Source organism: Epinephelus lanceolatus, chromosome 13, assembly GCF_041903045.1.
Source record: "Epinephelus lanceolatus isolate andai-2023 chromosome 13, ASM4190304v1, whole genome shotgun sequence".
Taxonomy (NCBI): Eukaryota; Metazoa; Chordata; class Actinopteri; order Perciformes; family Serranidae; genus Epinephelus; species Epinephelus lanceolatus.
Window position 1 is genome coordinate 3,428,178 of NC_135746.1, and position 21,108 is coordinate 3,449,285.

The 21,108-nt window shown below is 42.6% G+C and overlaps 1 protein-coding gene across 4 annotated transcripts in view; it reads left to right on the forward strand.

Moving 5' to 3' along the window:
- The window catches only part of LOC117270807 (MAM domain-containing glycosylphosphatidylinositol anchor protein 2), a 337,292-nt gene that overhangs the window by 188,958 nt on the left and 127,226 nt on the right, over nt 1-21,108 (forward strand). For all 4 annotated transcript variants that reach the window (XM_033648706.2, XM_078173655.1, XM_033648709.2 and 1 more), the window contains exons 7-8: nt 14,420-14,511; nt 16,850-17,087. In XM_033648706.2, the coding sequence (XP_033504597.1) occupies nt 14,420-14,511; nt 16,850-17,087 (330 nt within the window). The remainder of the gene's footprint in view (nt 1-14,419; nt 14,512-16,849; nt 17,088-21,108) is intronic.

Sequence of the window (21,108 nt, forward strand, 5' to 3'; positions counted from 1 at the left end):
GTGTGTGAGTGCGCCTGTACTTGTGCACGTGCCCTGTTTTGTTTGTGCATTCAGGGCCTGTGCCTCTTTCGACATAAATTAAAGCCGGAGGTCAGCCTTGAAGGTTGAGAGCAGCATTTAGGACCCATTTTCTTCCCGCCAAAGAATGGACGCGTGTGACTGGCCTTGATATTGTAAAGGTGCTGATGCACGAGGGGTGGTGGATGTGTCGGCGCTAATTTGAAGATGGAGCGATAATAGGAAAATGAAAGGTGTTTGGAATGGTCGCTACGAATGTGTTTGTGAGCGAGTGCCTTGCGTTTTGAACCGTGCTTAATGCCCGTTGTCCTTTTTTGTGTTATAACCTTGAGCGGATGAGGGGAGGCAGAGGAGTGTGGCAGTTAGAGAGACATCCATCTGGCTCCGAGAGATGAGTTCAGCTTCACATGCTGATATTCACTGCGAGAGTGAATGGAGAGCACAGTGTGATGCCTGCTGAGGGACGGGCAGACAGGAGAGTGACTGAAAAATGAGATGGGTAGACGGGAGGACAATGATTCGGAGTGCGAACGGAGTGAGACACGTTTTTCTTCTCGACCAGACAAAGGCGGGGAGAGTGCACCGGGGAGAGTGTGTGTGTGTGCGGGGGACATTCAAACATCTTTTTTCTGGCATTTGTGTGTGCACCTAAGTGATGCCATTGTGTCTTTGTCGTTTTGTGCCTACATACGTGCATGTCATAATCAGTATGTCAGGGCTGTGTGTACTTTTGCCCTGCTAAGAAGCTCCCCTGAGGTGGTATTGTAATCCTGCCGTGTGACATGAGCTCTCTGTAGAAGAAGGCCTCAACCGGGGCTTTTCTCTTTGTGTGATTATCTGCGCTTTTCATGTTCAGGCCACCCATTATTCCCACAGGCTATTAAAGCTATGGAGAATCATACAGGCTCACTGCAGGGAAAGCACTTCAGTTTGCAGTAAAGGGAACACTATAATATGTTGGGTAATGATCCCAAAGAATACCTTGAATATCCACTGAATCACCATTGAACTGCATGCAGTCTCTCAGGGCCAAACAGGATACAGGAGACATGTTATGCAAATGAAAGCCTCCATCTCTTCTCTTGATATTACCGTGAAGAAAGTAGCTCCTGTAAGTGTCCCTATATAGTGGATGTTTTACTGCTTGGCATGTAGTCAAGGTTCAATGACAGGAAGCTGTGATGATGATAAAAGGAAACCCGCTTCCAAAATTCATCAATAATTCATGTAGAATTTGTTTGTGCGTAGGTTGACTTGTGTTTTGTGCCCCGGCGCCTGTGATACTGGCAATGCTTTTTAAAAATAACGCTAGATTTTTCTGCACCGGTGCCTGAGATGTGTGTTTTAAAATTTGCTTATTCTGCTGATGACTCCTCGCTTTAGTTTGCAACTAATGAAGGAGCTGCAGCTGGAGCGGCCTTGCTAACAAGTCCTAGTAGGTCATAAATGAATCTTCAGGGTGTCTGCAGGTCCTTTAAATGTCTTAAATTCAATTTTACAAATATTAGGCTGCCATTCTGCGTGCTTTCAGGAACCAAGCAAAAGACACCAAGGATTTCAGTACTGAACTAAAACCCGAATCCACACTTAATATTTCTTTGACTGTGTGGAAATGTGTTTTCACATCATCATTGTTGATTAACGCTCCAACGCTTGAAGGTTATACCTGAGAGTTGGCATGTAATGAAAAATTATGATTTGGGTACATCCCTAATTAGCAGCTACTTCTTCCGGTTGGTCCCTAATTATTGTGAGCATCTACATTGATGAAAAATAACGTTCTGTTAACAACAGTGCTAAGTATGTGACTGTGATAGCCACAAGTGGTTCATTCTCTTCAAAGGAGGTGAGACGATTGACATTAGGCTTTCTGACGTCAAGCTAGATTCGACCGTAACCATGTGGTTATCACTGTCGGTGTGACAGAAGACATAATTTTCTGGACTATTCAGTGTTTGAAATAAAACTGGGGGTCACTTCAAATATAACATTTCAGTTGTGGAATAAGCCAATGTAAGTGGCTGCAAGTGTCAAACATGAATGAGGCGAGTGTCCTCAGTCATCAACCCCTGCTTTAAGCATTAAACCTCTTGCACTCCACACCCATTTTGTAGCAAAAACGCCTAAAATGACATACCCAAATTAAAATGACTGTAGCTTCTGAACCGCTCTGACTACATGCATGCATGAGGTATTGCCAGAAAGAAAACTCTCTTAAGTTTCTTGTGAAAGTGTCAGAAACACTCTAGGTGATACAGAGACAGAGTAATGGGCCTCTGAAATCAGTCAGAAATTGAAGATTGTGCCTAAAATAAAATAAAAAATGTTTTTCAGGATGAATAACTGTCTGTGGCTTCATCTGAGCAGGTAAATGACACTGTGGGGCTGTAGGCACACTATCAATGAACACTTGTTTCAAATTTGAAGAAGACTGCTCAAAGTATGACCATTCTACAGTGTTTTATCCATGAAAAGATCCAGGCGGAGCTCCAAATGACAAGTCAGTCACTCGGCTTCAAAACAGTCCTATCAGTGATCAAACAACACTCAGCCAGCTTCAAACATTGTACCTTATTGAAATCAGGTGTGATTATGATAGCTGATGTTGTTTATGACACAGAAACACCATAAAATATCACCAAATAAAGCCATATGAAACGTGAAGGTTATGATCCCACTTTCTAGACAGTATATCTCAGCCTAAAATAGTGGTAGGAGTGAGACTCTTACCTTTTATAAAACAGCTACGTGCCCACTGACGGCTCCACATGAGATCGCGAGTAATCCTGTAACTTTTCCCGTCTAAAAACGTCATGACATGACTTGTCACCACTCATCGCGATTTTGGACTTTGTGTGTTTAGGCTGCTCTGGTGCGAAATACATAATAAATAAAAGAAAAATGATGTTACTTTTGAAAAGACGAGAGTCGAGAATCCGGCAATACCAAACATCACATGGTTTGATGACGTAGTGTGGCTGGGAGATACCATTTAACAGAGGAGGGGGGGAGCGAGGACATCGGCGTCCTGGCGGAGTTAGAGAGGTTAAATTGGCAGTCCGACAAGGAAAAGGAACAGTTGAGACAAATTGTGGATGGTAATCAGTGGCTGGCAACTGTAGTGAAACACTTGCTTTACATCTGATGATGCAACCCAGTTGTTTGTATCTTACACAAACATTGCTTGCAATAGTCCACCTTCTCTTTCCTTCTTTCTATCACTCTGTTTCACAGCGGCACGAAGTCCTGCTAATGTCAGCCTGGGTGCAAGTGTCTGATTAGCATGTGAATATGACTGATTACTATTACCTCCCCACCCTGACCAGGTCACATTGCATACCGTCAAAGCTTCGATAATTCATGGGTGAATATCACTGAGGCTTCGGATCCCTTAATATGGTATTCGTAACAGGCCTAGTGATAACAAAGCTTTTACTGTCAATTGTGAACTGTGTATTTACCTGTCAAGTTGTCTCAGACGGAGAGATGCACACCCCTACACAGCTGTCATGGAGTTGAGTCTGAGCTCAACAGATCCATCTCAATTACAACTGAGTAAACTCGATCCACTAATGAAAACCGTATGGTACAACTGAAAGCTCCAAGAAATGAACTTCATAAACATACCTTACTGTTTATTACAGGGCTGTTGTATTGTATAGAAGAGGTGCTCATGATATTGTGTCTACCCTTCATGCAGTGTTGCATACTTATGAACATACTGACTCAGTAACTCCTACTGTATACACACGCACTCTTGTAAGATATTAATGATCTTGTGGAAATTGTGAAACAATAGTCGGAGGCACAGTTTACCTCCAGAGCAAATGGGAAAGTTCTGTTTCGGAGCAGAGCCCTCGTTAAAGATTCATGCGACTCCTGCCATGAATCGGTTATCTGAAACAGGGAAGGAAGAGTGACAGTGCGCTGTCACCCGATAAAGTCTACCAACTCTGCACTTCTCACCTCACACACTCGCCAGAGTCCTTCTTAAAACACCTCCAGTTTTAGATTCCCTCCATGCATAAGGGAACAGGCACCATTTTAGTCGCTGCAGCTGTCCAGCAAAATTTACTACAACCAGATGAAGTAATGCCCACTTATCTCTCGTGTACACAAATGTAGTCGATTTACAGCAATGCCTACTTGCTATTCAATATTTATGGTCAGATAAAATTGCAGGAAAGGAGGTTTGGATGTGGAGAAGGCAGGAAGGGAACCGATTGTGAAATATGCATGAGTGCACATATGCAGCACTGGCTATTTTGACGTGCACTGCAGCTCTGTGCGGAAATGAAGGGAGGCTGAGTCACCGCGACGGGAAGTGTGTGAAAAGTAGGGAACAGAAAGGTGACCATCGAGATTTAACCAGACATTTCTACTCCTGGTTTACCGTGTAGGTAGAATCTGCGGTTGTGGTTTCTTCATCAAAATCTGTGTGCAAATGCACCTTTGCACCTTGCACAGTAGACTATTTTCCTCAACAAAGCTGATGCTCAGGAAGTGAAACATTACTTTCCTGTAATTTTCTGCAAATGACCTTTCCAAAGCCTACATTTTTTCACAACAGTAAACACAGTGAGAAAGAGGCGGTTGCAGATATTCAGACACTGGGTTTTAAAAAGAAATGAAAATAAAATTGCTGTTAGCTATGATGCTTGGCGGTGACATGTTCTGATCAGTATGATAATATAGCGAGTCTCCTTGGTGTGCTGGTATTATCATAGATATTAAAAAGTGGAGCATGAGCAGCCAGGTCAGTGTGGACTGTAATCTGTTCCTGCCTTATGTCGGTGATGTGTCCACAGCTTGTTCATTATAAATATGCAACTAGATGGAGAATACTATATATGTAAGTTGAGTAGTTTACTGAGCATGGACCTCGAAATATATGAGAATGCACTCTGGAGGAGACGTACTTTACACATGACACTGGGGTTTCAGGTTTTGTGGACTTCCTCATTTTGCCTTTCTTGGCTGGACTAAATATTTTTTTAATGATATGCTCCTACTCTGTTCAGTTTTATGTTTTCCATTTCCATTTTTATTTCAGATTGTCAGTCCATCCGTCTCATTCTCGTGAACATGATATCCCTAAAACCTTGAGGAAATGTCTTCGATTTTGGCACAAACGTCCACTTGGACTAAGCGATGAGCTGCTTAGAAGTTGGTGGTCAGATGTCAAGATCAGTGTGACCTTGCGTCCATCTCATTCTCATTAACTCAATTTGTCGAGTAGGCCTTGAGGGAGTTTCCGCAAGTTTGGCACAAGCGTCCACTTGAGCCCTTTTTACTCAGGGATCGCGCCACAGGGCCGCTACAAAGTCCTCTCTTCATGCTGCCTTTGCAGTTTCACACAGATCCAAACAACGGTGGCATCATGCTGCTCCTGTGTGTGATTTTTAGACAGCATGCTGGCATCACAGAATCAAAAGAGGCATAACAGGCTTGAAATGAAACACAACATCTGCTTCTAGTTTCATTCAAAACAAACGTGTCTGCAGATCCTTCTGAGCAACAACAACTACATTAACATGGCAACAACAATCATTTACTGTTCCTGTTATATGGCTGCTGATCTCGGCCTCTGATCGGAGTGTAAAGAACTCCTGGACCTTGTTGTTTTCCCAATTTGTTCCTTCATCTTCGAGTTAGCTGCTAACTGCTACCGGATACTTTTTAAATCTCCCGTGATGGGTCGCAAGGGTAACATGTTGTCAAAGCATCACACTTTTGCTGCCCGTGATCCCGTCCTGACATGACAGACATTATGTCAGTGCTGTTACTACCTTAAATACTGGATGATTAAAGGTGAGAAGACTCTGTCCCCCAATTATGTAATGGTACCTTTTATACAGAATGGCAAGATGGCATAACAGCGCGAAATTCCCGCCTTGAAGAGGCAGTGTTAAAAGGTCTTTGGACTCAGCAATAAAATGATAAAAATTTGGTGGTCAAAGGTCACTGTGACCCTGCATCCATCTTATTCTCATGAACACAGCACCTCAAGAAGGCCTTGAGAGAATTTCCTCAAATGGGCAGATTACCACGTGGACACAGCAATGAACTGATTAGAATTTCGTGGTCAAAGGTCAAAGGTCACTGTGACCTCAAAAACATGTTTTTGGCCATAACTCGAGAATTCATACGTTAATTGTGACAAAATTTAACATAAATGTTTAAAAGGATAAAATTATGATGACATTTAACATCCAAAAGGTCAAAGGTCAATTTCACTGTGACATCATAACTCAGGAACAGAAGCAGAGACATTTGATCAGACAATGAATTGATGACTCTCTCATCCACGTTTCAGACAATTAGCTTCTTTGAAGCAACATCCATATTTGAAACATTATCAGATGTCACGGCTACAGATGACTCTGGACAGACATGGATGTAAACTGTAACTACAACTTGACGGGTTCATGGACGCACACAAACGTGATGCAGTTATTCTACTGTTTGTTTTTAAAAATCCACATGGTTTACAGGTGTACATCAATAAGTAAAATCTGTCAATAACATAACATGGAGCCATACCATTGTGACATACACTGTGTTTACACTACGAGCAACAATGCAACAGCATAATCAGCCACATAATTGCAGAGCTGCTGGTGAAGTGTTGCACTTGTTAATGTAGTTACACCGTCACAGGTTTGTGTGTGTCTGCTACTCACAAAGAAGTAACTTGATTGAATGTCATATATAATGTATGCGTTTGATCAATCTCTTAGCCCCATTTTGACATCACATTTTGCCGCCCCATTGCGTAAAGCTAGCATAGCATCAGCTAAGTAAGCTAAATAAGACAGGACCGCAGCTAGAAACAAAAACATGATTGGTTGATGCTTCACTGCGTCATTGGTGCGCTGAAAAGGTTGAGGCCAGCTCAACTTTTGTTTGTAGCGTCATGCCTGTCCGCAGCACAGTGTCAGGCGTCAGTTTGTAGCTTCATGTCTCACCAGCTTCCATTGAAAATGACTTGTAGCCTGTTGCTTTGTTGCTTGTAGTGTGAACACAGCATTGGACAGTAAAGGATACAGAAAAGCAACACAAAGCATACACCTGCAACTTTGATCGCTGTGATTGTTTTAGTTCCAGTTTGATCCAAAACCCAGATCAATCAGCACCAGCATCTTATATGTAAAGCCAACCAGGAACACAGATGCCAGCAACAAGATCCTTTATATCACTGAGAGCTTGCAGCTCTTTAAGCTGGACTTGTATTCATCAATGTCTACACTATGAAGGTCTGTATGCATTCGGGTTCTCTCCATTTTAATTAGTTAAACAGTGAAATAATGCACAGTTCTTCATGAATGTGAGCAATGAAAGCCACACTAATTGACTTTTCTAAGGTTATTTTGCACCAGCAGGTGTTTTTTTGACATAACTACTCATACTTTTGATGTGAAAAAAACCTTGAAACACATTACTAACTGGGAGTGTAAAACATAAGCCAGTGACTGTGCCCTGTTTCCTCCTTTCACTCTTTTCACTCACATCAACCAGACCAGTCAGTCGTCACTTAAAGTTCAGGGATGTGAAGTGGATGGTAATAAAGAGATTTTTAAAAGGGCGAATGATGTAACACTTCTGAGTCAAGTTGTCTTTAGATGGAGCTCACATGTGCTGCTGTTTGAGGGACAATTCCCACTTCATGAATGAAGCCCTAATCCGTGATTTGTGCATATATACTCATTGGCTCAGCCATTAAATCAAGTGCAGGTGGTCCATACTATGTTGTGATAGGACTGAAGGGACCATGGGTGATATTAGAGTTTTGATCAGCCCCGAAAACTCAGGCCCAATCCTGCATGAACCCACACAGTTTCTGTCCAAGCCCAAGCCTGAACCACGGCCCTAGCCCAATTACAAACCCAAATTTCCATTGTAAAATATAATAAAAATGTTAAGTTAAAACATTTATTGCAATCTCAAGTCAACTAAAGTCTTATCAGTGTGGTAACAGACATTTGTGACACAATCTCCGATGTGCCTTCTCCTATTGAATGTTCAGCACAGCCCAAAAACTGTCAAATGCCATTTGTATTAAACAGAGATTTTATGATATCTCTCCTCACTAATGACAGGAAGGAGTCAGGACTTCTCTAGGCAACTGCTGCCGGTGACATGATTCAGACAGCACTGAGACAATAGTCAAATGTGAATATTCAATTTATGCATTGATTGCAGCACGAAGCATTCTTGCTCAACTGAAAAAAAGGGTCAGCCAACGAACATGGTAGAAACCACAAACTCAATCCAAAGAATTCAGAGGAATCACGGCCCAGTCCAGCCAGAACCTGGTAGGTTGAGTTGGGTCCAATTGGGTTTGGGCGGAGGATCAAAGCTTTAGGTGACATCAAAGTTTTATTCATCACATCCAGTGGTCAGTGAAGTGTACATACACAGCACCAGAATTTCAATCGGCCAAAAGGTCTCATTTTCTTTCCAGCCTGTTGCAAATCTTGGAGTCTGGTTTATTTTTGAGCAGCACATCACAAAGCCTGTGCAATCATGTTTTTATCATTTTAGAAATATTTCAAATATACAATCCATTTTAACTTTTAAAGACACTGAGACGATTTCACACGCCTTCATACCATCATGCCTGGATCACTGCAATAACCTCTTTTCTGGCCTGAATCAAAAATGTATTAATCGACTCCAGACTGTTCAGAATTCAGCTGCCAGAGACGTGATCACATCGCTCCAGATTCAGCCTCTTTACACTGACTCCCAGTCTGTTTTAGAATAGAGTTTAAGATTTTACTGATTACTTTTAAGGCTCTTCATGGTCTCTCTCTCAGCTATATCTCTGACTTCTTAGTACCGCACACGCCAGGATGTCCTCAGCCAGAGGTCTGTTGTCTGTTCCAGAGGCTGAAAACTAAAGGGGACAGAGTGTTTGTTGTCAGGGCCCTGAGGCTCTGGAACAGTCTGCCTAAGGAAATCAGGTCGGCCGAGTCGGCAGTCTCTTTTAAGTCCCTTCTTAAAACATTCTTAAAGATGTATTTCACCACCAGAGAGATGGTGTTTTCATAAAACTGGGCTGTCTGTGGAGTAGAATACTTTTGAAATTGGAGCTACATGATCAGGGACAACAGACGTAAAGGGCTGTGGCAGGTAGGTAACGTAATGCAAACTTGTCTGTTTGACACAGTGGCGGTTGGCTAGTAACAAACAATCTTCTGTCACAGTTAAATGGTAAGCTGGAACATGTCTGAAAACATAAGGCAAGAAATAGGCAACTCAGTAACAGAATCTTGATTTATATTTGATCAGTGCCGCTTAATTGATGTCAGTTTTTTCAGCCTCTGTTTTTAACTATGCAGGAAACAGTGTGGCGTCCATTTCCTCTTCACTAACTCTGACTAATGCAGCTATACAGAGCACTAAAATGTGTTTCTGAACATTCTGAGTGAGAAATACGCAGTGCAGTAACATCTTGGTTTCTGTTTTATCAGCACTGCCTAGTTTTAACGTTTGATCAGAGTTTGGTCTGAGTTTGAGAGAAAGGGGCGAGTCTATCTCATGTTCCATCTCTATACTCTTGGTGTCCGTGGTGGCAGCAGGTGTGGCAAGTCATACAGAAATACAGCCTGTAGTTCAAGCAACAGCCTGAGAGCCAGGGAAACTCCACCAAGTGAAGCGTTTTGCGTCATCTGGCAAATTGTTATGATACAAAGTTTGTTGAAAATCAGTAAAGTTCTCTTTAAGCCAGCTCCTCTTTGTGTTTTCTGCTGATAACATGGATGTGTTGTTAAACATATTGATATTTACCTCTGAAGCAAACTCAAAATTCATACCTACCTGGAGCTGTGACCTCCTTAATGAGCATATGTATGTCAGTTTAAATTTATCAGTCATGGTGGTGAGTGGAAAGTGCTGATACAGAGTAAACACACAGACAGAGGGGAGATGTGTTACACACATTATGCAAAAGTAGAAAGATAATTGTATTGAGATTATAGAAGTGTCACTCTAAATGTGTGACTGTGATTTTAAATTTAATTTAGGCAAATAAAATGTATCTCAAAGAACTAAAACTGTCAGCAACAATACAAATATTAATAGAACTTCAAATATTATCTGCTGACTTGAGAAGTGTTTCAGCCACCAGCAAGAACATCATGTTTCATGTCTCCGTTTATTTAACTTGAGACTCCACAGCTAAATATCTGCAGATTGTTTGAACCTGCTGACATGAGCGGAGAGGCGACAGAAGGCAGATCTAGAATTTGCTGTCAGGTGGCTCCAATGTGATTTACCAAATTCGAACTGGCACAGCAAAATTAAATCATTAATAAAAAAAAACCTAACACAATCTGTTTATTTGTATTGTTTGTTCTTTGCCACCACGCCCAAAAATCTGTCACAGTCCTGCATTAGTAGTCACCTGCTCACTTCTGCCTTCTTATGCCGATCTCATCAAGGCAACTCAGTTCACCTGTTCCTTATTACTCACAAACGGTACATATACCCCAGCTTCAAAGACACTCTTTGCCAGATTGTTCTTTGCCACTCATGAAGGGCTCTCGAGCACTATATTCCAGACTGATTTCCAGTCTCTGACCTTCCTGTCTCGTCTAATTCCTGGTAAACGCACCAGCCTCTTGTCCCCAACCTTGAGATCTGCTTCCACATCCTCGGTTCCTTTTTGCCTGTGGCTGCTTGGCGTTTCTGTCCAACAACAGCGCAACAGTCTAAAGGCCCGTTTCCACCGCAGGAACTTCGGGGTAATTTTACAGGGCGTGTCTCCACCGCAGGAACCACCCCTGAAGGACAGAGTTCCAGAACTTTTACAGGGGCTAAAGAAGTCCCTGCCTCGATGTAGGTACTCAGAACGGCCCCGAAAAACTCCTGGGTGGGGCTTGGGGTTTACTTGGTGCCAATTGGATATACTCAAGGCGGGATGTGACCTGTTGCTTTCAACAGAAAGCAACAAAATAGCTGGCATTTTTAAAACTCAGCAGATGTCCTCTCCTCTCGTTCATAGCTTCCACCGCCATGTAAACGAAGAGACACGCCAGAAACCCAGCAACCACCTCAGCTCCTTCCATGTTGATAATCGTCTTTCTTATGTCTGCTTTCTTCTTCTTACTTCTGCTTTTCTTCTTTGTTGTTCTTCTTGTTTGTTTGTTTCTTTGCCGTGTTGCCCCGGTCAAAATTGTCACGCAATGATTACGTCACATCCAGAGCCTGGTAACTTTACAGGCACCTTCCTCCTACTCCGCCGCACAGCGGAGACGCGGCGGTTGAGAGGGCCGAGTGAGAGGACGTTCCTGTAAAGTTCCTGCCCCCCAAATAGTACCAGGAACTTTTTCAGTGGAAACGGGCCTTAAGCATGGTTTTCTGTGTCAAGAGACTCTCACAGTGTCCCCACACTCACCACTGTGTTGGCGTCTTGTGAGCACCTACCTGCTGGCTTCTCAATCTTCTGCCCAGCTTCAACCTGCCTTCTGCCTCTCCCCTACTGCTTCATCTGCTTGGACTGTGGTCTTACCCGGTTCCACCATGGCTACGTCTTCCGCCTGCTCCTACACGGTACTGTTGCCTGACATTGAACTGAGCAGCGTGTGTGTTTGGGCAAACCTCACCACCCACTCACCTGTTTCCCGGCCAGTTTGGCCTGCCAACCCAGCCGGGCTGCCAGAGACTTTGTAGAGAGACTTCGCTGGAGTCTTGAACTGTAATGTGCTGATTACCTGCCCTGCCCTGCCCTGTACCTGCTGAGTTGTGGCATTGAGTGTCATTCCAACTGTTCCTGGCTTCCTGTTTGCTGCATTTGGGTCCAAACACAACCTGTTAGAAAATCACTTAATAAAACAAAAGGCTTTTTTCTTGCAGTTCGATGATAGTTTTCTATCAAAAGGCAGTCGAACTCAGCATTTGTGAGTGCTACTCCATGTGCCTCTATGTGTGTCTCCGAACGCTGTCTTATACTGTTTACACTAGATGAATGTAAGGAAATAGACTATTTTTTTTTATCAGTGCAAAAGTTCAAACAGACTATTACTTACATGAGAAGATAACTGCACCTTCTGATTAAAGCAAATGATTTAAAATAGGAAGTAAAATATTCTTTCAGTCACAGATTTAATAAAACTCCTACAACACATTGCTTGTAAAAATGTTTCCTTGAGTCACATGCACTTGTGTGCACATAATCAGGATGGCACCACCTCCGCCTTATTTTAAGCCAGGAAAAACCCTGCAAAGGCCAGTCTGCACCTGGCTACTGACCAGATCTATCTCAAAGTAAGCCAACCAACCACCCATATATAAATATATACAGTGCAGTCACTGCTTTGAACCAAGCAATCACTCTATAATTGGCGTTTGTGCAAGAAGGCAATCACATGTACCATTTACAGACATGGCAGTGTACAGTCCTTGTAGTAAAGGACAGACCATCAGTGATGTGGGAAGCTCTTTATTTAGCCTTACTGTGCCAACATTTTTTTCCAGACAATTATTTGTTTGGCTGCTTTACGCTCCCCGTGTGGCTGTTCATACCAGCGAAAACCAACTGAAGAGGATGGTTTCACAAACAAGATGAAATCTGGCCTCACAGCGAAGCAGAGCCGGGTCGCTGATTGTGTAGCGCCTGCTTGTGCCACGCTGCTTTAAATTGAGTGAAGAATATACCTGAGCTGAAAGAATCAGCATGTTTATCCGCTGTCACCTGTGACAGCACAATGGCTCGTGGAAATCCATATGTGTGTGTTTGTGGATGAGATAATGCTTTCTTAAGAGACAGCTCCCAACTCTGGTGAGGATGTCACGGAGACACTAAAGCCTTTTCAGACTGTCATGATAGAACTACAACTCTGTCGGGGTGTTTTCGCCGGCTGACGTGTGATTGAAGGAAATCTGTTTCCTTACAGTAATGGCTTCCACCACTGACTTTGTGTTGGACTCATTAACCTTATACTGGGTTTGTTGGCTTAAAGGAAATTGAATCTTGCCGTGTATGTAGGAGGTGTACGCTGCGATGCAGAGCTGAGCCCAAATGGGAAATGAGCGTGGGTTGTAGGTAATGCCTTGTATTATCCTCACATCCTTAAAGGTCACAGACATATGCTGCTTACCATATTATGTTAATTGCCACAGTTTCCATGCTGGCACCATTGGTATATATACAACTTGATTGATAGGCAGAATAAGAATATATGGCATTCAGGAAAGAATGCAAATGCACAGCGGTGTTTGCGAGACTTTTGTGTGTCGACACAATTTGTAATATTTGTATCTGACATGCGTCAGAAATAGGATTCTTTGCCTGCCGACGCTGATTTCAAACGCGAGGAGGAAGATCATGTCAAGGAGGCGTGTGTCACTCGTCTCTCCCCTCAGTGCGCAGCTCGGCAGGCATCACAATGTTTTGCACATTCAATTTCCTGTGTTTAAATCTGACACGCAGGTTTTGTTTTCGTTTTCCCTTTACCAAACTGAATATGATAATGTCACTCGGGAATTGCTAGATGAAAAGATTTCCATGGTGCCGTCAGCTTTTTTTTTTTTTTTTTTTATGCTGAGGAGATGAACAGTAAGTGCGGGGTTTGGAACCAATACAGCATGCATTGTAATGAAATCATCTTCTTTTTTTGTGTTCCGAGGAGCTTCGCTTTGAAAATGGAGTTTGCAAACCAAATTGGATTAGAAATGGTGGATATTTTGTTAGGTATCTCTCCAATTTCACAGTGTGTGTGTTTGCGCGTGGGTTTACGAGTGTGTGTGTGAGTTTGTGTGGACCTGCTCGAATGCTGTAGGATTCTTCGGCCCGTAGCCATCAATATTAATGTTGATTCAAAGCTTTCGTCTTCAAACACAAACATACGATTCTGCTTCATCTGTTGAGTTCTCTGTTTGACCCGTCAGCGCCATCAAAAGCTAAACCTTCAGTTGTTGTTTTAGAAGAACAGTTACAGTTGTCATATCCATGGCTACTCTTACACTCCCAGTTTAATACTACTTTTATGAATCCACGACCCCACTACTGAAGTGACACATCTGGATGAGCAAGAAATATGTTTTGCTCACGGTGCTGCGCTCATGTTAAGAAGCTGTGAAACTACCCAGTCTTCCTCTGCATTTGAACAAAGTCCTCAAAGGCTGAGTAACAACAGTCAGGTTTACAGTTCATTCACTGGAGATGCATAACAGCGATTTACAGCCTGAGTGTGGACATTGAGCAAAGTAAAAAATCTATTTAAAAAATCCATAAACTCCTGTCTTTGGGATTACATCTCGGAAATCATATCAATATGACAAGCAGAGCCATAACCTCCAGTAAATGTCTCGGGGTTTGTTGCAGCGTCGTGCGGCAGACTTTGCAGGAGAAACAAATGTAACCCGTGTTCTAATGAAATGGATTCTGTCTTCGCAGCTTTGAAAAAGGGGCGGTTCTGGATCACTCCTGACCCTTACCACAATGACGACAACATCCAGATCGGACGTGAGGTCAAGATATCATGTCAGGTATTGTTGCACTGGCAAAGTAAACACACACACATCCATTGTCACTGTGAGGCAGAAACCTTGTTCTTCAGGGAATGTAAAAAATCTGTTTTTAAAATAATTGATCACTGTGCTGTTGTTGTGTTTCAGTATCTGGTGAGATACTTGCATATGTTATTATTATTTTACTGAAATCAAACTCAAATGGAGTTACGAGACTTTTGACCAGCGAATGTCAAGAATATCAAGATAAGTGTTTTGTCCGTCATTGTTTTGAACGGTCACGTCTGAAGCAGAAGCTGTACTGCGTTATGTTATCATCAGTGTTGTGCAAGTTAGTTACAAATACCAGTTACTTCTCTCAAAAGTAATTGAATTACTGCGTATAAAGGTAGTTTGTATGGCTGGGAATTATCAGAGGCTCCACAACACGATATTATCATGATACTTAAGTCACAATACAATAGCGATATGTTACGATACGCTGAGTATTGCGATAAAATATACTGCGATTAATTACCTTTTTTCAACTGTAAATTATGTCCCTGAAAGAAAACTTCTGTTTTATCGAAGGGGCTGTACACATGCCGCATTATTAACTGCCTGGAAAACATGAGGTCAGGCGCTGGGTGCTACTTTTGTGCCTTTTCTGTGCCAGCTTTCAAGAACATGGAGGCAGGTTGCGTGTGAGGTTGCTAAGCAACGACCAACTTTTACACATTTATCACAGATTGGTATTTACGGAAGAAGGAAAAGTTATCTGTTGGCTGTGATTGGTTGGTCCTTGTCACATGACATGCTGTGCACGCTAGGTTTGGGTCGGTTCTCGGTAATACCAATTTGTCTTGGACGGGGGTTTTTTGTTTTTTTTTTTGACACAAACCGGACCGCATATTCAGGCGGAACGTATGCGGAGTGGACGCCAGAGAGGTCCGCCCGGTAAAAGTGGACATCCGCAAGCTCTGTACGCGGAAAGCACAACTGCGCGGACTCTGCTCTGCGCACCAGTGTCACACAAAAGACTGTTTGCCATGTATTTTTCACATCGTGGGGATTTTTCACGGACATTTTTACACGGAGTCCGCTAGTACGCCCGAGTCTGTGGGCACCTGTGTCTGCCTCTTCGCCAAGCGCACAGCGAGCATTACTGACTTGATGCGTTTTTTTTTCCAAAAACCGGACCGTTTTTTTTTCTTCTCATACCGACCCAACCCTAGTACGCGCTGTTCCGTTCCAAGAGTTGAACTCAGTTTATCTCAGGGTACGCAAGTGACAGTGTTGCTCTGGCGTTTGAGTGTGCCTGCTGTGTGTCTACACTGAAAACAATGAATTTGAGCGGGGGAAAAATGTGGCATGTTTAAGGCCCCTAATAAGAGAAAGTTTTCAGTGTGTTCATCTCACTTCAGTCATTTTATTTGCAGCAAAATGTATCTAGTGGGCTGAAAAAGCAATTGATTTTATTATTCAAGGAGGCGACCTCAGCTTTGTGACGATACGATATTGCCACACATAAATATCGCGACACTTTGCTGCATCGATTTTTTCCCCCACTGCTAGTAATTAGTTACTGGAGACATTAACTTCTGCCTTACCTTTAAATATCTGCTTCAGTTCTCTTTTTAATGCGCACATAGCTGCATTATATTAGTGTTGCTGTGGCAAGGTGTGGGACAAGACGACTGTCAGATTTTATCTATGATTGTACCGCTGTGATGATAAGTAAGTGGTGCAACAATAAAACACAATAGATACATTTTGATAAGTGCATTTAATGCAGCCTCGACAGGACTTGAGATCAGGCAGCACAAGTTGGTTTTTCCTCTGTTGTGAGAGTAAAATAAAATAACTGTTTCTCAGATATCACGACAGGCCTAATGAAATAAAAGTGATAAAACAGTACAGAAACATAAACACACGGAGGTTTATCCTTTAACCGTAACACTATTACAGATTCTGCAGATAGACTGCAGCTCACAACTTCAGGCCTAATCCATCCTTGAGCTGGAGGCAAGCTGAGATCACCCAAACTGTTGACGAATGTGTGCAGTGACAATCTAAGACTGGTTGATTGATAGATTCGTGACATTTATTGCGCCACCGGGACACGTTGGTCAACCGGCAGATCCCACGTAACGTTATTTCAATCGGGCGAGACTCATTCTGAGAGAAAAGAATATTTATCTACATGAGCACATAAGTATGAGAAATGTGAAAAGTCTTTGATGATTAGACCCCATCGCGATGTCATCTATTCCAGGGGGTTGGTATTTACGTAGTAGATTAGGGAGCCCCACAGTGACAATATGATATAATGACAGATTTTAGTAAGTCACAAATAACGACATGCTGAACGTTGCAGGTGGAGGCCACCCCTCCAGAGGAGCTGACTTTCAGCTGGCTGAAGAATGGCCGTGCCCTGCGGAGCTCCGAGCGTATGGTCATCACCCAGACGGACCCCGACATCTCCCCCGGGACCACCAACCTGGACATCATAGACCTCAAGTTCACTGACTTCGGCACATACACCTGTGTGGCGGCGCTGAAGGGAGGCGGCATCCCAGAGATCAGCATTGACGTCAACATCTCTTCCACAACTGGTGAGCCTCACACCCCTTTGTGTCAGTGACGCATCTACACACCTCCCCCAGCACATTCGACACGTTCGACATCTTGTACCCACTTTAGTCATACACACATGCTTTCCAAGATCATGAGAGACTGTCAATGCCAAGTGACAAAGGGAAGGAAAAAACTGTGGCAGTGTTTCTTAGACTGTGGGGCTCGGGACTTATTTTTAACCAGTTGGTTTTTGAGTGATAGGAATAGTGGCAATAATGTAAAATAATCTCTCCTTTAAATGATAGGTTCACCCAAATCATGTTTTCAACCTAGCTTGTGTGGTATAAAGCAATGGAGAAACTTTCTCTTATCTGCAGCTGAGAATTCTGCATCCCAACACAATGGAGGTGAACTGAGTTTTGTCTGTGATATTTAAAGCATCAATAACTCAATAAGACAGTGAGGTCTTTGGATTATCAAGACTAAAACGGGATTTATACTTGTGTGTCAGCTCTATGCCGTTGCAAGCATTTGTACACTCTGCAGTTACACCTCCAAAACACTAGGCGGCGTCGGAGGTTTCTGTGAAGTGCTGTACAGGTTTGTTGATTCAAAACACACATTAAACACACATTAAACACAAATTCAACATGGCTTAATAGAGACAATTTCAAACACAAGTACACAAATCAGCTTCACTATAACTCGCAGCATTCACAGACAAACACTTGTCTTTATCTGGACACATTTTCCCCACAAATACAACATGCTAACGTTATTAGCACAAGCCTATGGCATTTTACATTGTATAAATTAGCCTAGCTGTAGGTAGATTTTTTTCCTCTGCTCATATGAAGCCAGGATAAATCACACACAAGACTTAAAATGCTATTTTAGTGGAGGCTTTATTGTCTTCACAATTTATTGTTTCTTATCTGTGAAATTAAATAAAAGCTTCATTACCACTGAGGGAAATGGTTTCAACTTATAAAAATAGCTGGGAGGTCTGCATCGTCATGACTATAATTATGTTTCTGGGGAGGTGCACATCAGGTTACAGCATAGGCTCTGCTCGACACAGAGCCTATGCTGTAGGTATGGTGTCGATTCGATTTAGAAGTATGAATCCCGCAAAACCTGGACATTTTTTGGTGAAAGGAAAAACTTATATTTTTGGGTTGTTTTTTGTTTCAAATTAAAGTATTTTATTGCTTTAGTGGTGTAGACAAAACTTCATCACCATTGTGCTGGCGTGGTAGAAACTCAAATTATCAAAAGTAAAAGGGTATTTCTACAACTGGACTTTTATTTGCCCATATTTTTGTTTCTTGAGTGACTGATGGGGAAACCAGTTTTTTTAAATTAGTCCAATAATGAGCGAGAGCGCTGCAGCTGGCAGCCATAACAAAGGCTGCAATGCAACCAATCAAATCAAATCAAATCAACTTTACTGCCCCACCACTTGGGGGTTTGTGCGTGGTCACTGTATGTCCAATAAAAGTACTTGTTTTTGCCACTGATAGGCTCAGATTGTTATTCCAGGTGTTTGACAACAAAATGGAGATGTTCCCTACAGACAGACCTTCTTGTTAAAGAGTAACAACCTTTTTTGAAATACCAGAAACAGCCATAGCCAAACCCACCAGACTCCATTTAAAGAAACAGTAATTTTACCAGTGTAAAATAGACTTTATCCAAAGTAGATGGAAACAAAATAAAACTCACAAAACAATATTGATTGGCCTTCCCACTGGTCCAACAATCATCAACTCTGGATTGGTTGAAATAAACCATTAATTCACCCAGTTAGATGTGAAAACATGCTGCCTCTATACACGCTAAAATTACTGTTTATTTAAATGGAGTCTGGTGGGTTTGGCGATAGAGATTTTGGGGCTGTTTCTGGTTAATCAAAAACATCTTTTTCTTGAACAAAATGGTCTGTCTCTGCAGGGATCCTTTCTATAATGTTATCAGACATTTATCACAACAATCTGAGCCTGTCAGTGACAAAAACAGACACTTAAAGTGGATGTAAATTGACGTGTGAACATGCCCTGAATGGTTACATTGCAGTCTGTATTACAGCTGCTGGCTGCAGCAGTGTCACTCAATACTGGAATAACTTCAGAAATTGTTGTTCCAAATTGTCACTTGGACTCATACAGAGGAGAATAGGGTCCAGATTGAAAAATACCAAAGTTACCCCTTAAGCAGATGAAAGCAAAAGTTTCTGCAGGACTTTGTGTGTGTGTGTGATTTGGGTGAGCCGACCCTTAAAGCCACCGTCTCCACAGGATAAGACTGCTTGTGTGTCTTCTTTAGACTGTTGGTCACTGCCTGATAAATTCCAGTAATCCATCCCAGGCTGAAAAATGTCCAGGAACCACTGTCCTCTACTGAGATTCCTAGTTACTGCACACAATTGCATCGCAGCACCAACGACGACTGTTGAATTGGATTCCTGCAAAGCAAAGCTGACTCCATCAGTCCGACTAATCAGAGACTAAACATCCATTGTCCTGTCATCTAATTGGCTGCTTCCACCACTGTTCCGACTAACGTTTGTATACATGTATACAGCATGTTAATAACACAACATACCAGTCCACCTTGTCTACCGAGCTGCATCATTCTGGTTTCAACTGTGGCATGTTTAGAAGTCCCATAGGAGCGGAGCAGAGTTACAGCAGCTGTTCACTGAGTCTTTTAGATACTGTGTTGTACATCAGTTGAAGGCGAGGCGTAGGTGCTCAGATAATGAAATCATTCAGTCTTTAAAAGTATAATCAAAGGAAAAAATCTGCTGTCAAACATCCACTTTTCTATCTTTTGTTTTAGATTTTAACATCAGTCCACCCTCCCTCCTGTCAGATTGTTTAAGAAAGACGGCTGGAACAGCTTCACAGGCAACAAAAGAGACTTTTAGAAGATTGCTACATGGCACGCTGAGTACAGCTAACAATACGTTTCGTGCTTACTCACTTCCTGCAGGCTCTGCAATGATGGTGAAACGCGGTGGTTAGAGAGACAAAGCGATGGTCTTAATGTGTAATCTCCCAGTGTGAGGTCAATCAACGTGCAGAGAATGTGGTAATGCTCCGGTGTCACCAGGCATCACTTCATCGCCCAAAGGCTCCATCCAGGGGTGTGACCTGATCTCCTCAAAGCCTCAGAGACGCCACGATTTCGAGTCTCCTTGCCACTCAGATTTTAAGATTCTCCATGCCGGGGATTCCCAGGAGTTGGTGTTGCCACTGGCGCAGGAGACGTCTGTTTGTGCTTTGAATCCACTGCCGTGTGTTCGGCGCTGATAAGTGACTTTTGGTATTGTGTGATATTTTGCGATCAGGTTCACAACAAGCTTCATTTCCCTGTTTAAAGCACATCGACAGGCACCTTTCACACTTGCACACCCTTACCTCCTCTCACCGTCTTCCATCGCACACACACCTCGCTGCCACTCACAGTGTGAACATGAAAGCGGCGTGTCGACCTTGGGTGCATAATTATTGTTAGATAATCCTTTGATAATCCCTTCGCTATAAAACAGTGGGATCAATCGCACCTGCCAAGATTGTTTCCTCATTATCTTTTAAGTAGTGCAGTCTCTTCTTTTGGAGTGCCTGGGCGATGGCGATGCATTAACACAGATCCTTTAATGTGTTAAAAAAAAACCACTGCCGTCTGACTGAGGAAATGACTGACTGCATTGTGATTGTGTGCAATGAAAGGTTTCCTTAAGGCTTCGATGTGATTGCTTCCTAAGCTTTCATTGTTCCAGTCAGATGTGTGGGTATGAAATATTATGAAAGTGTTGCATTGTCATAAAGCTGTTCCTGTCATAGGAAATAATATATTGAATTCTTGCTTTTGCCAGTAACAATCACCACGGCTTTACCTGGATGCGACTAGGCTGTTTTCCCACAGAATGCTTGTCATGTGCTGCGTTTCTTTCAGTCAGATTGATGCCACAAATCAGAGAAGCATCTTCACTGAGCCGCACAGTATAGCTCTTGTGTACTAAAGCGCCCTGTGCCTCTGCCGTGCCATCCGCCT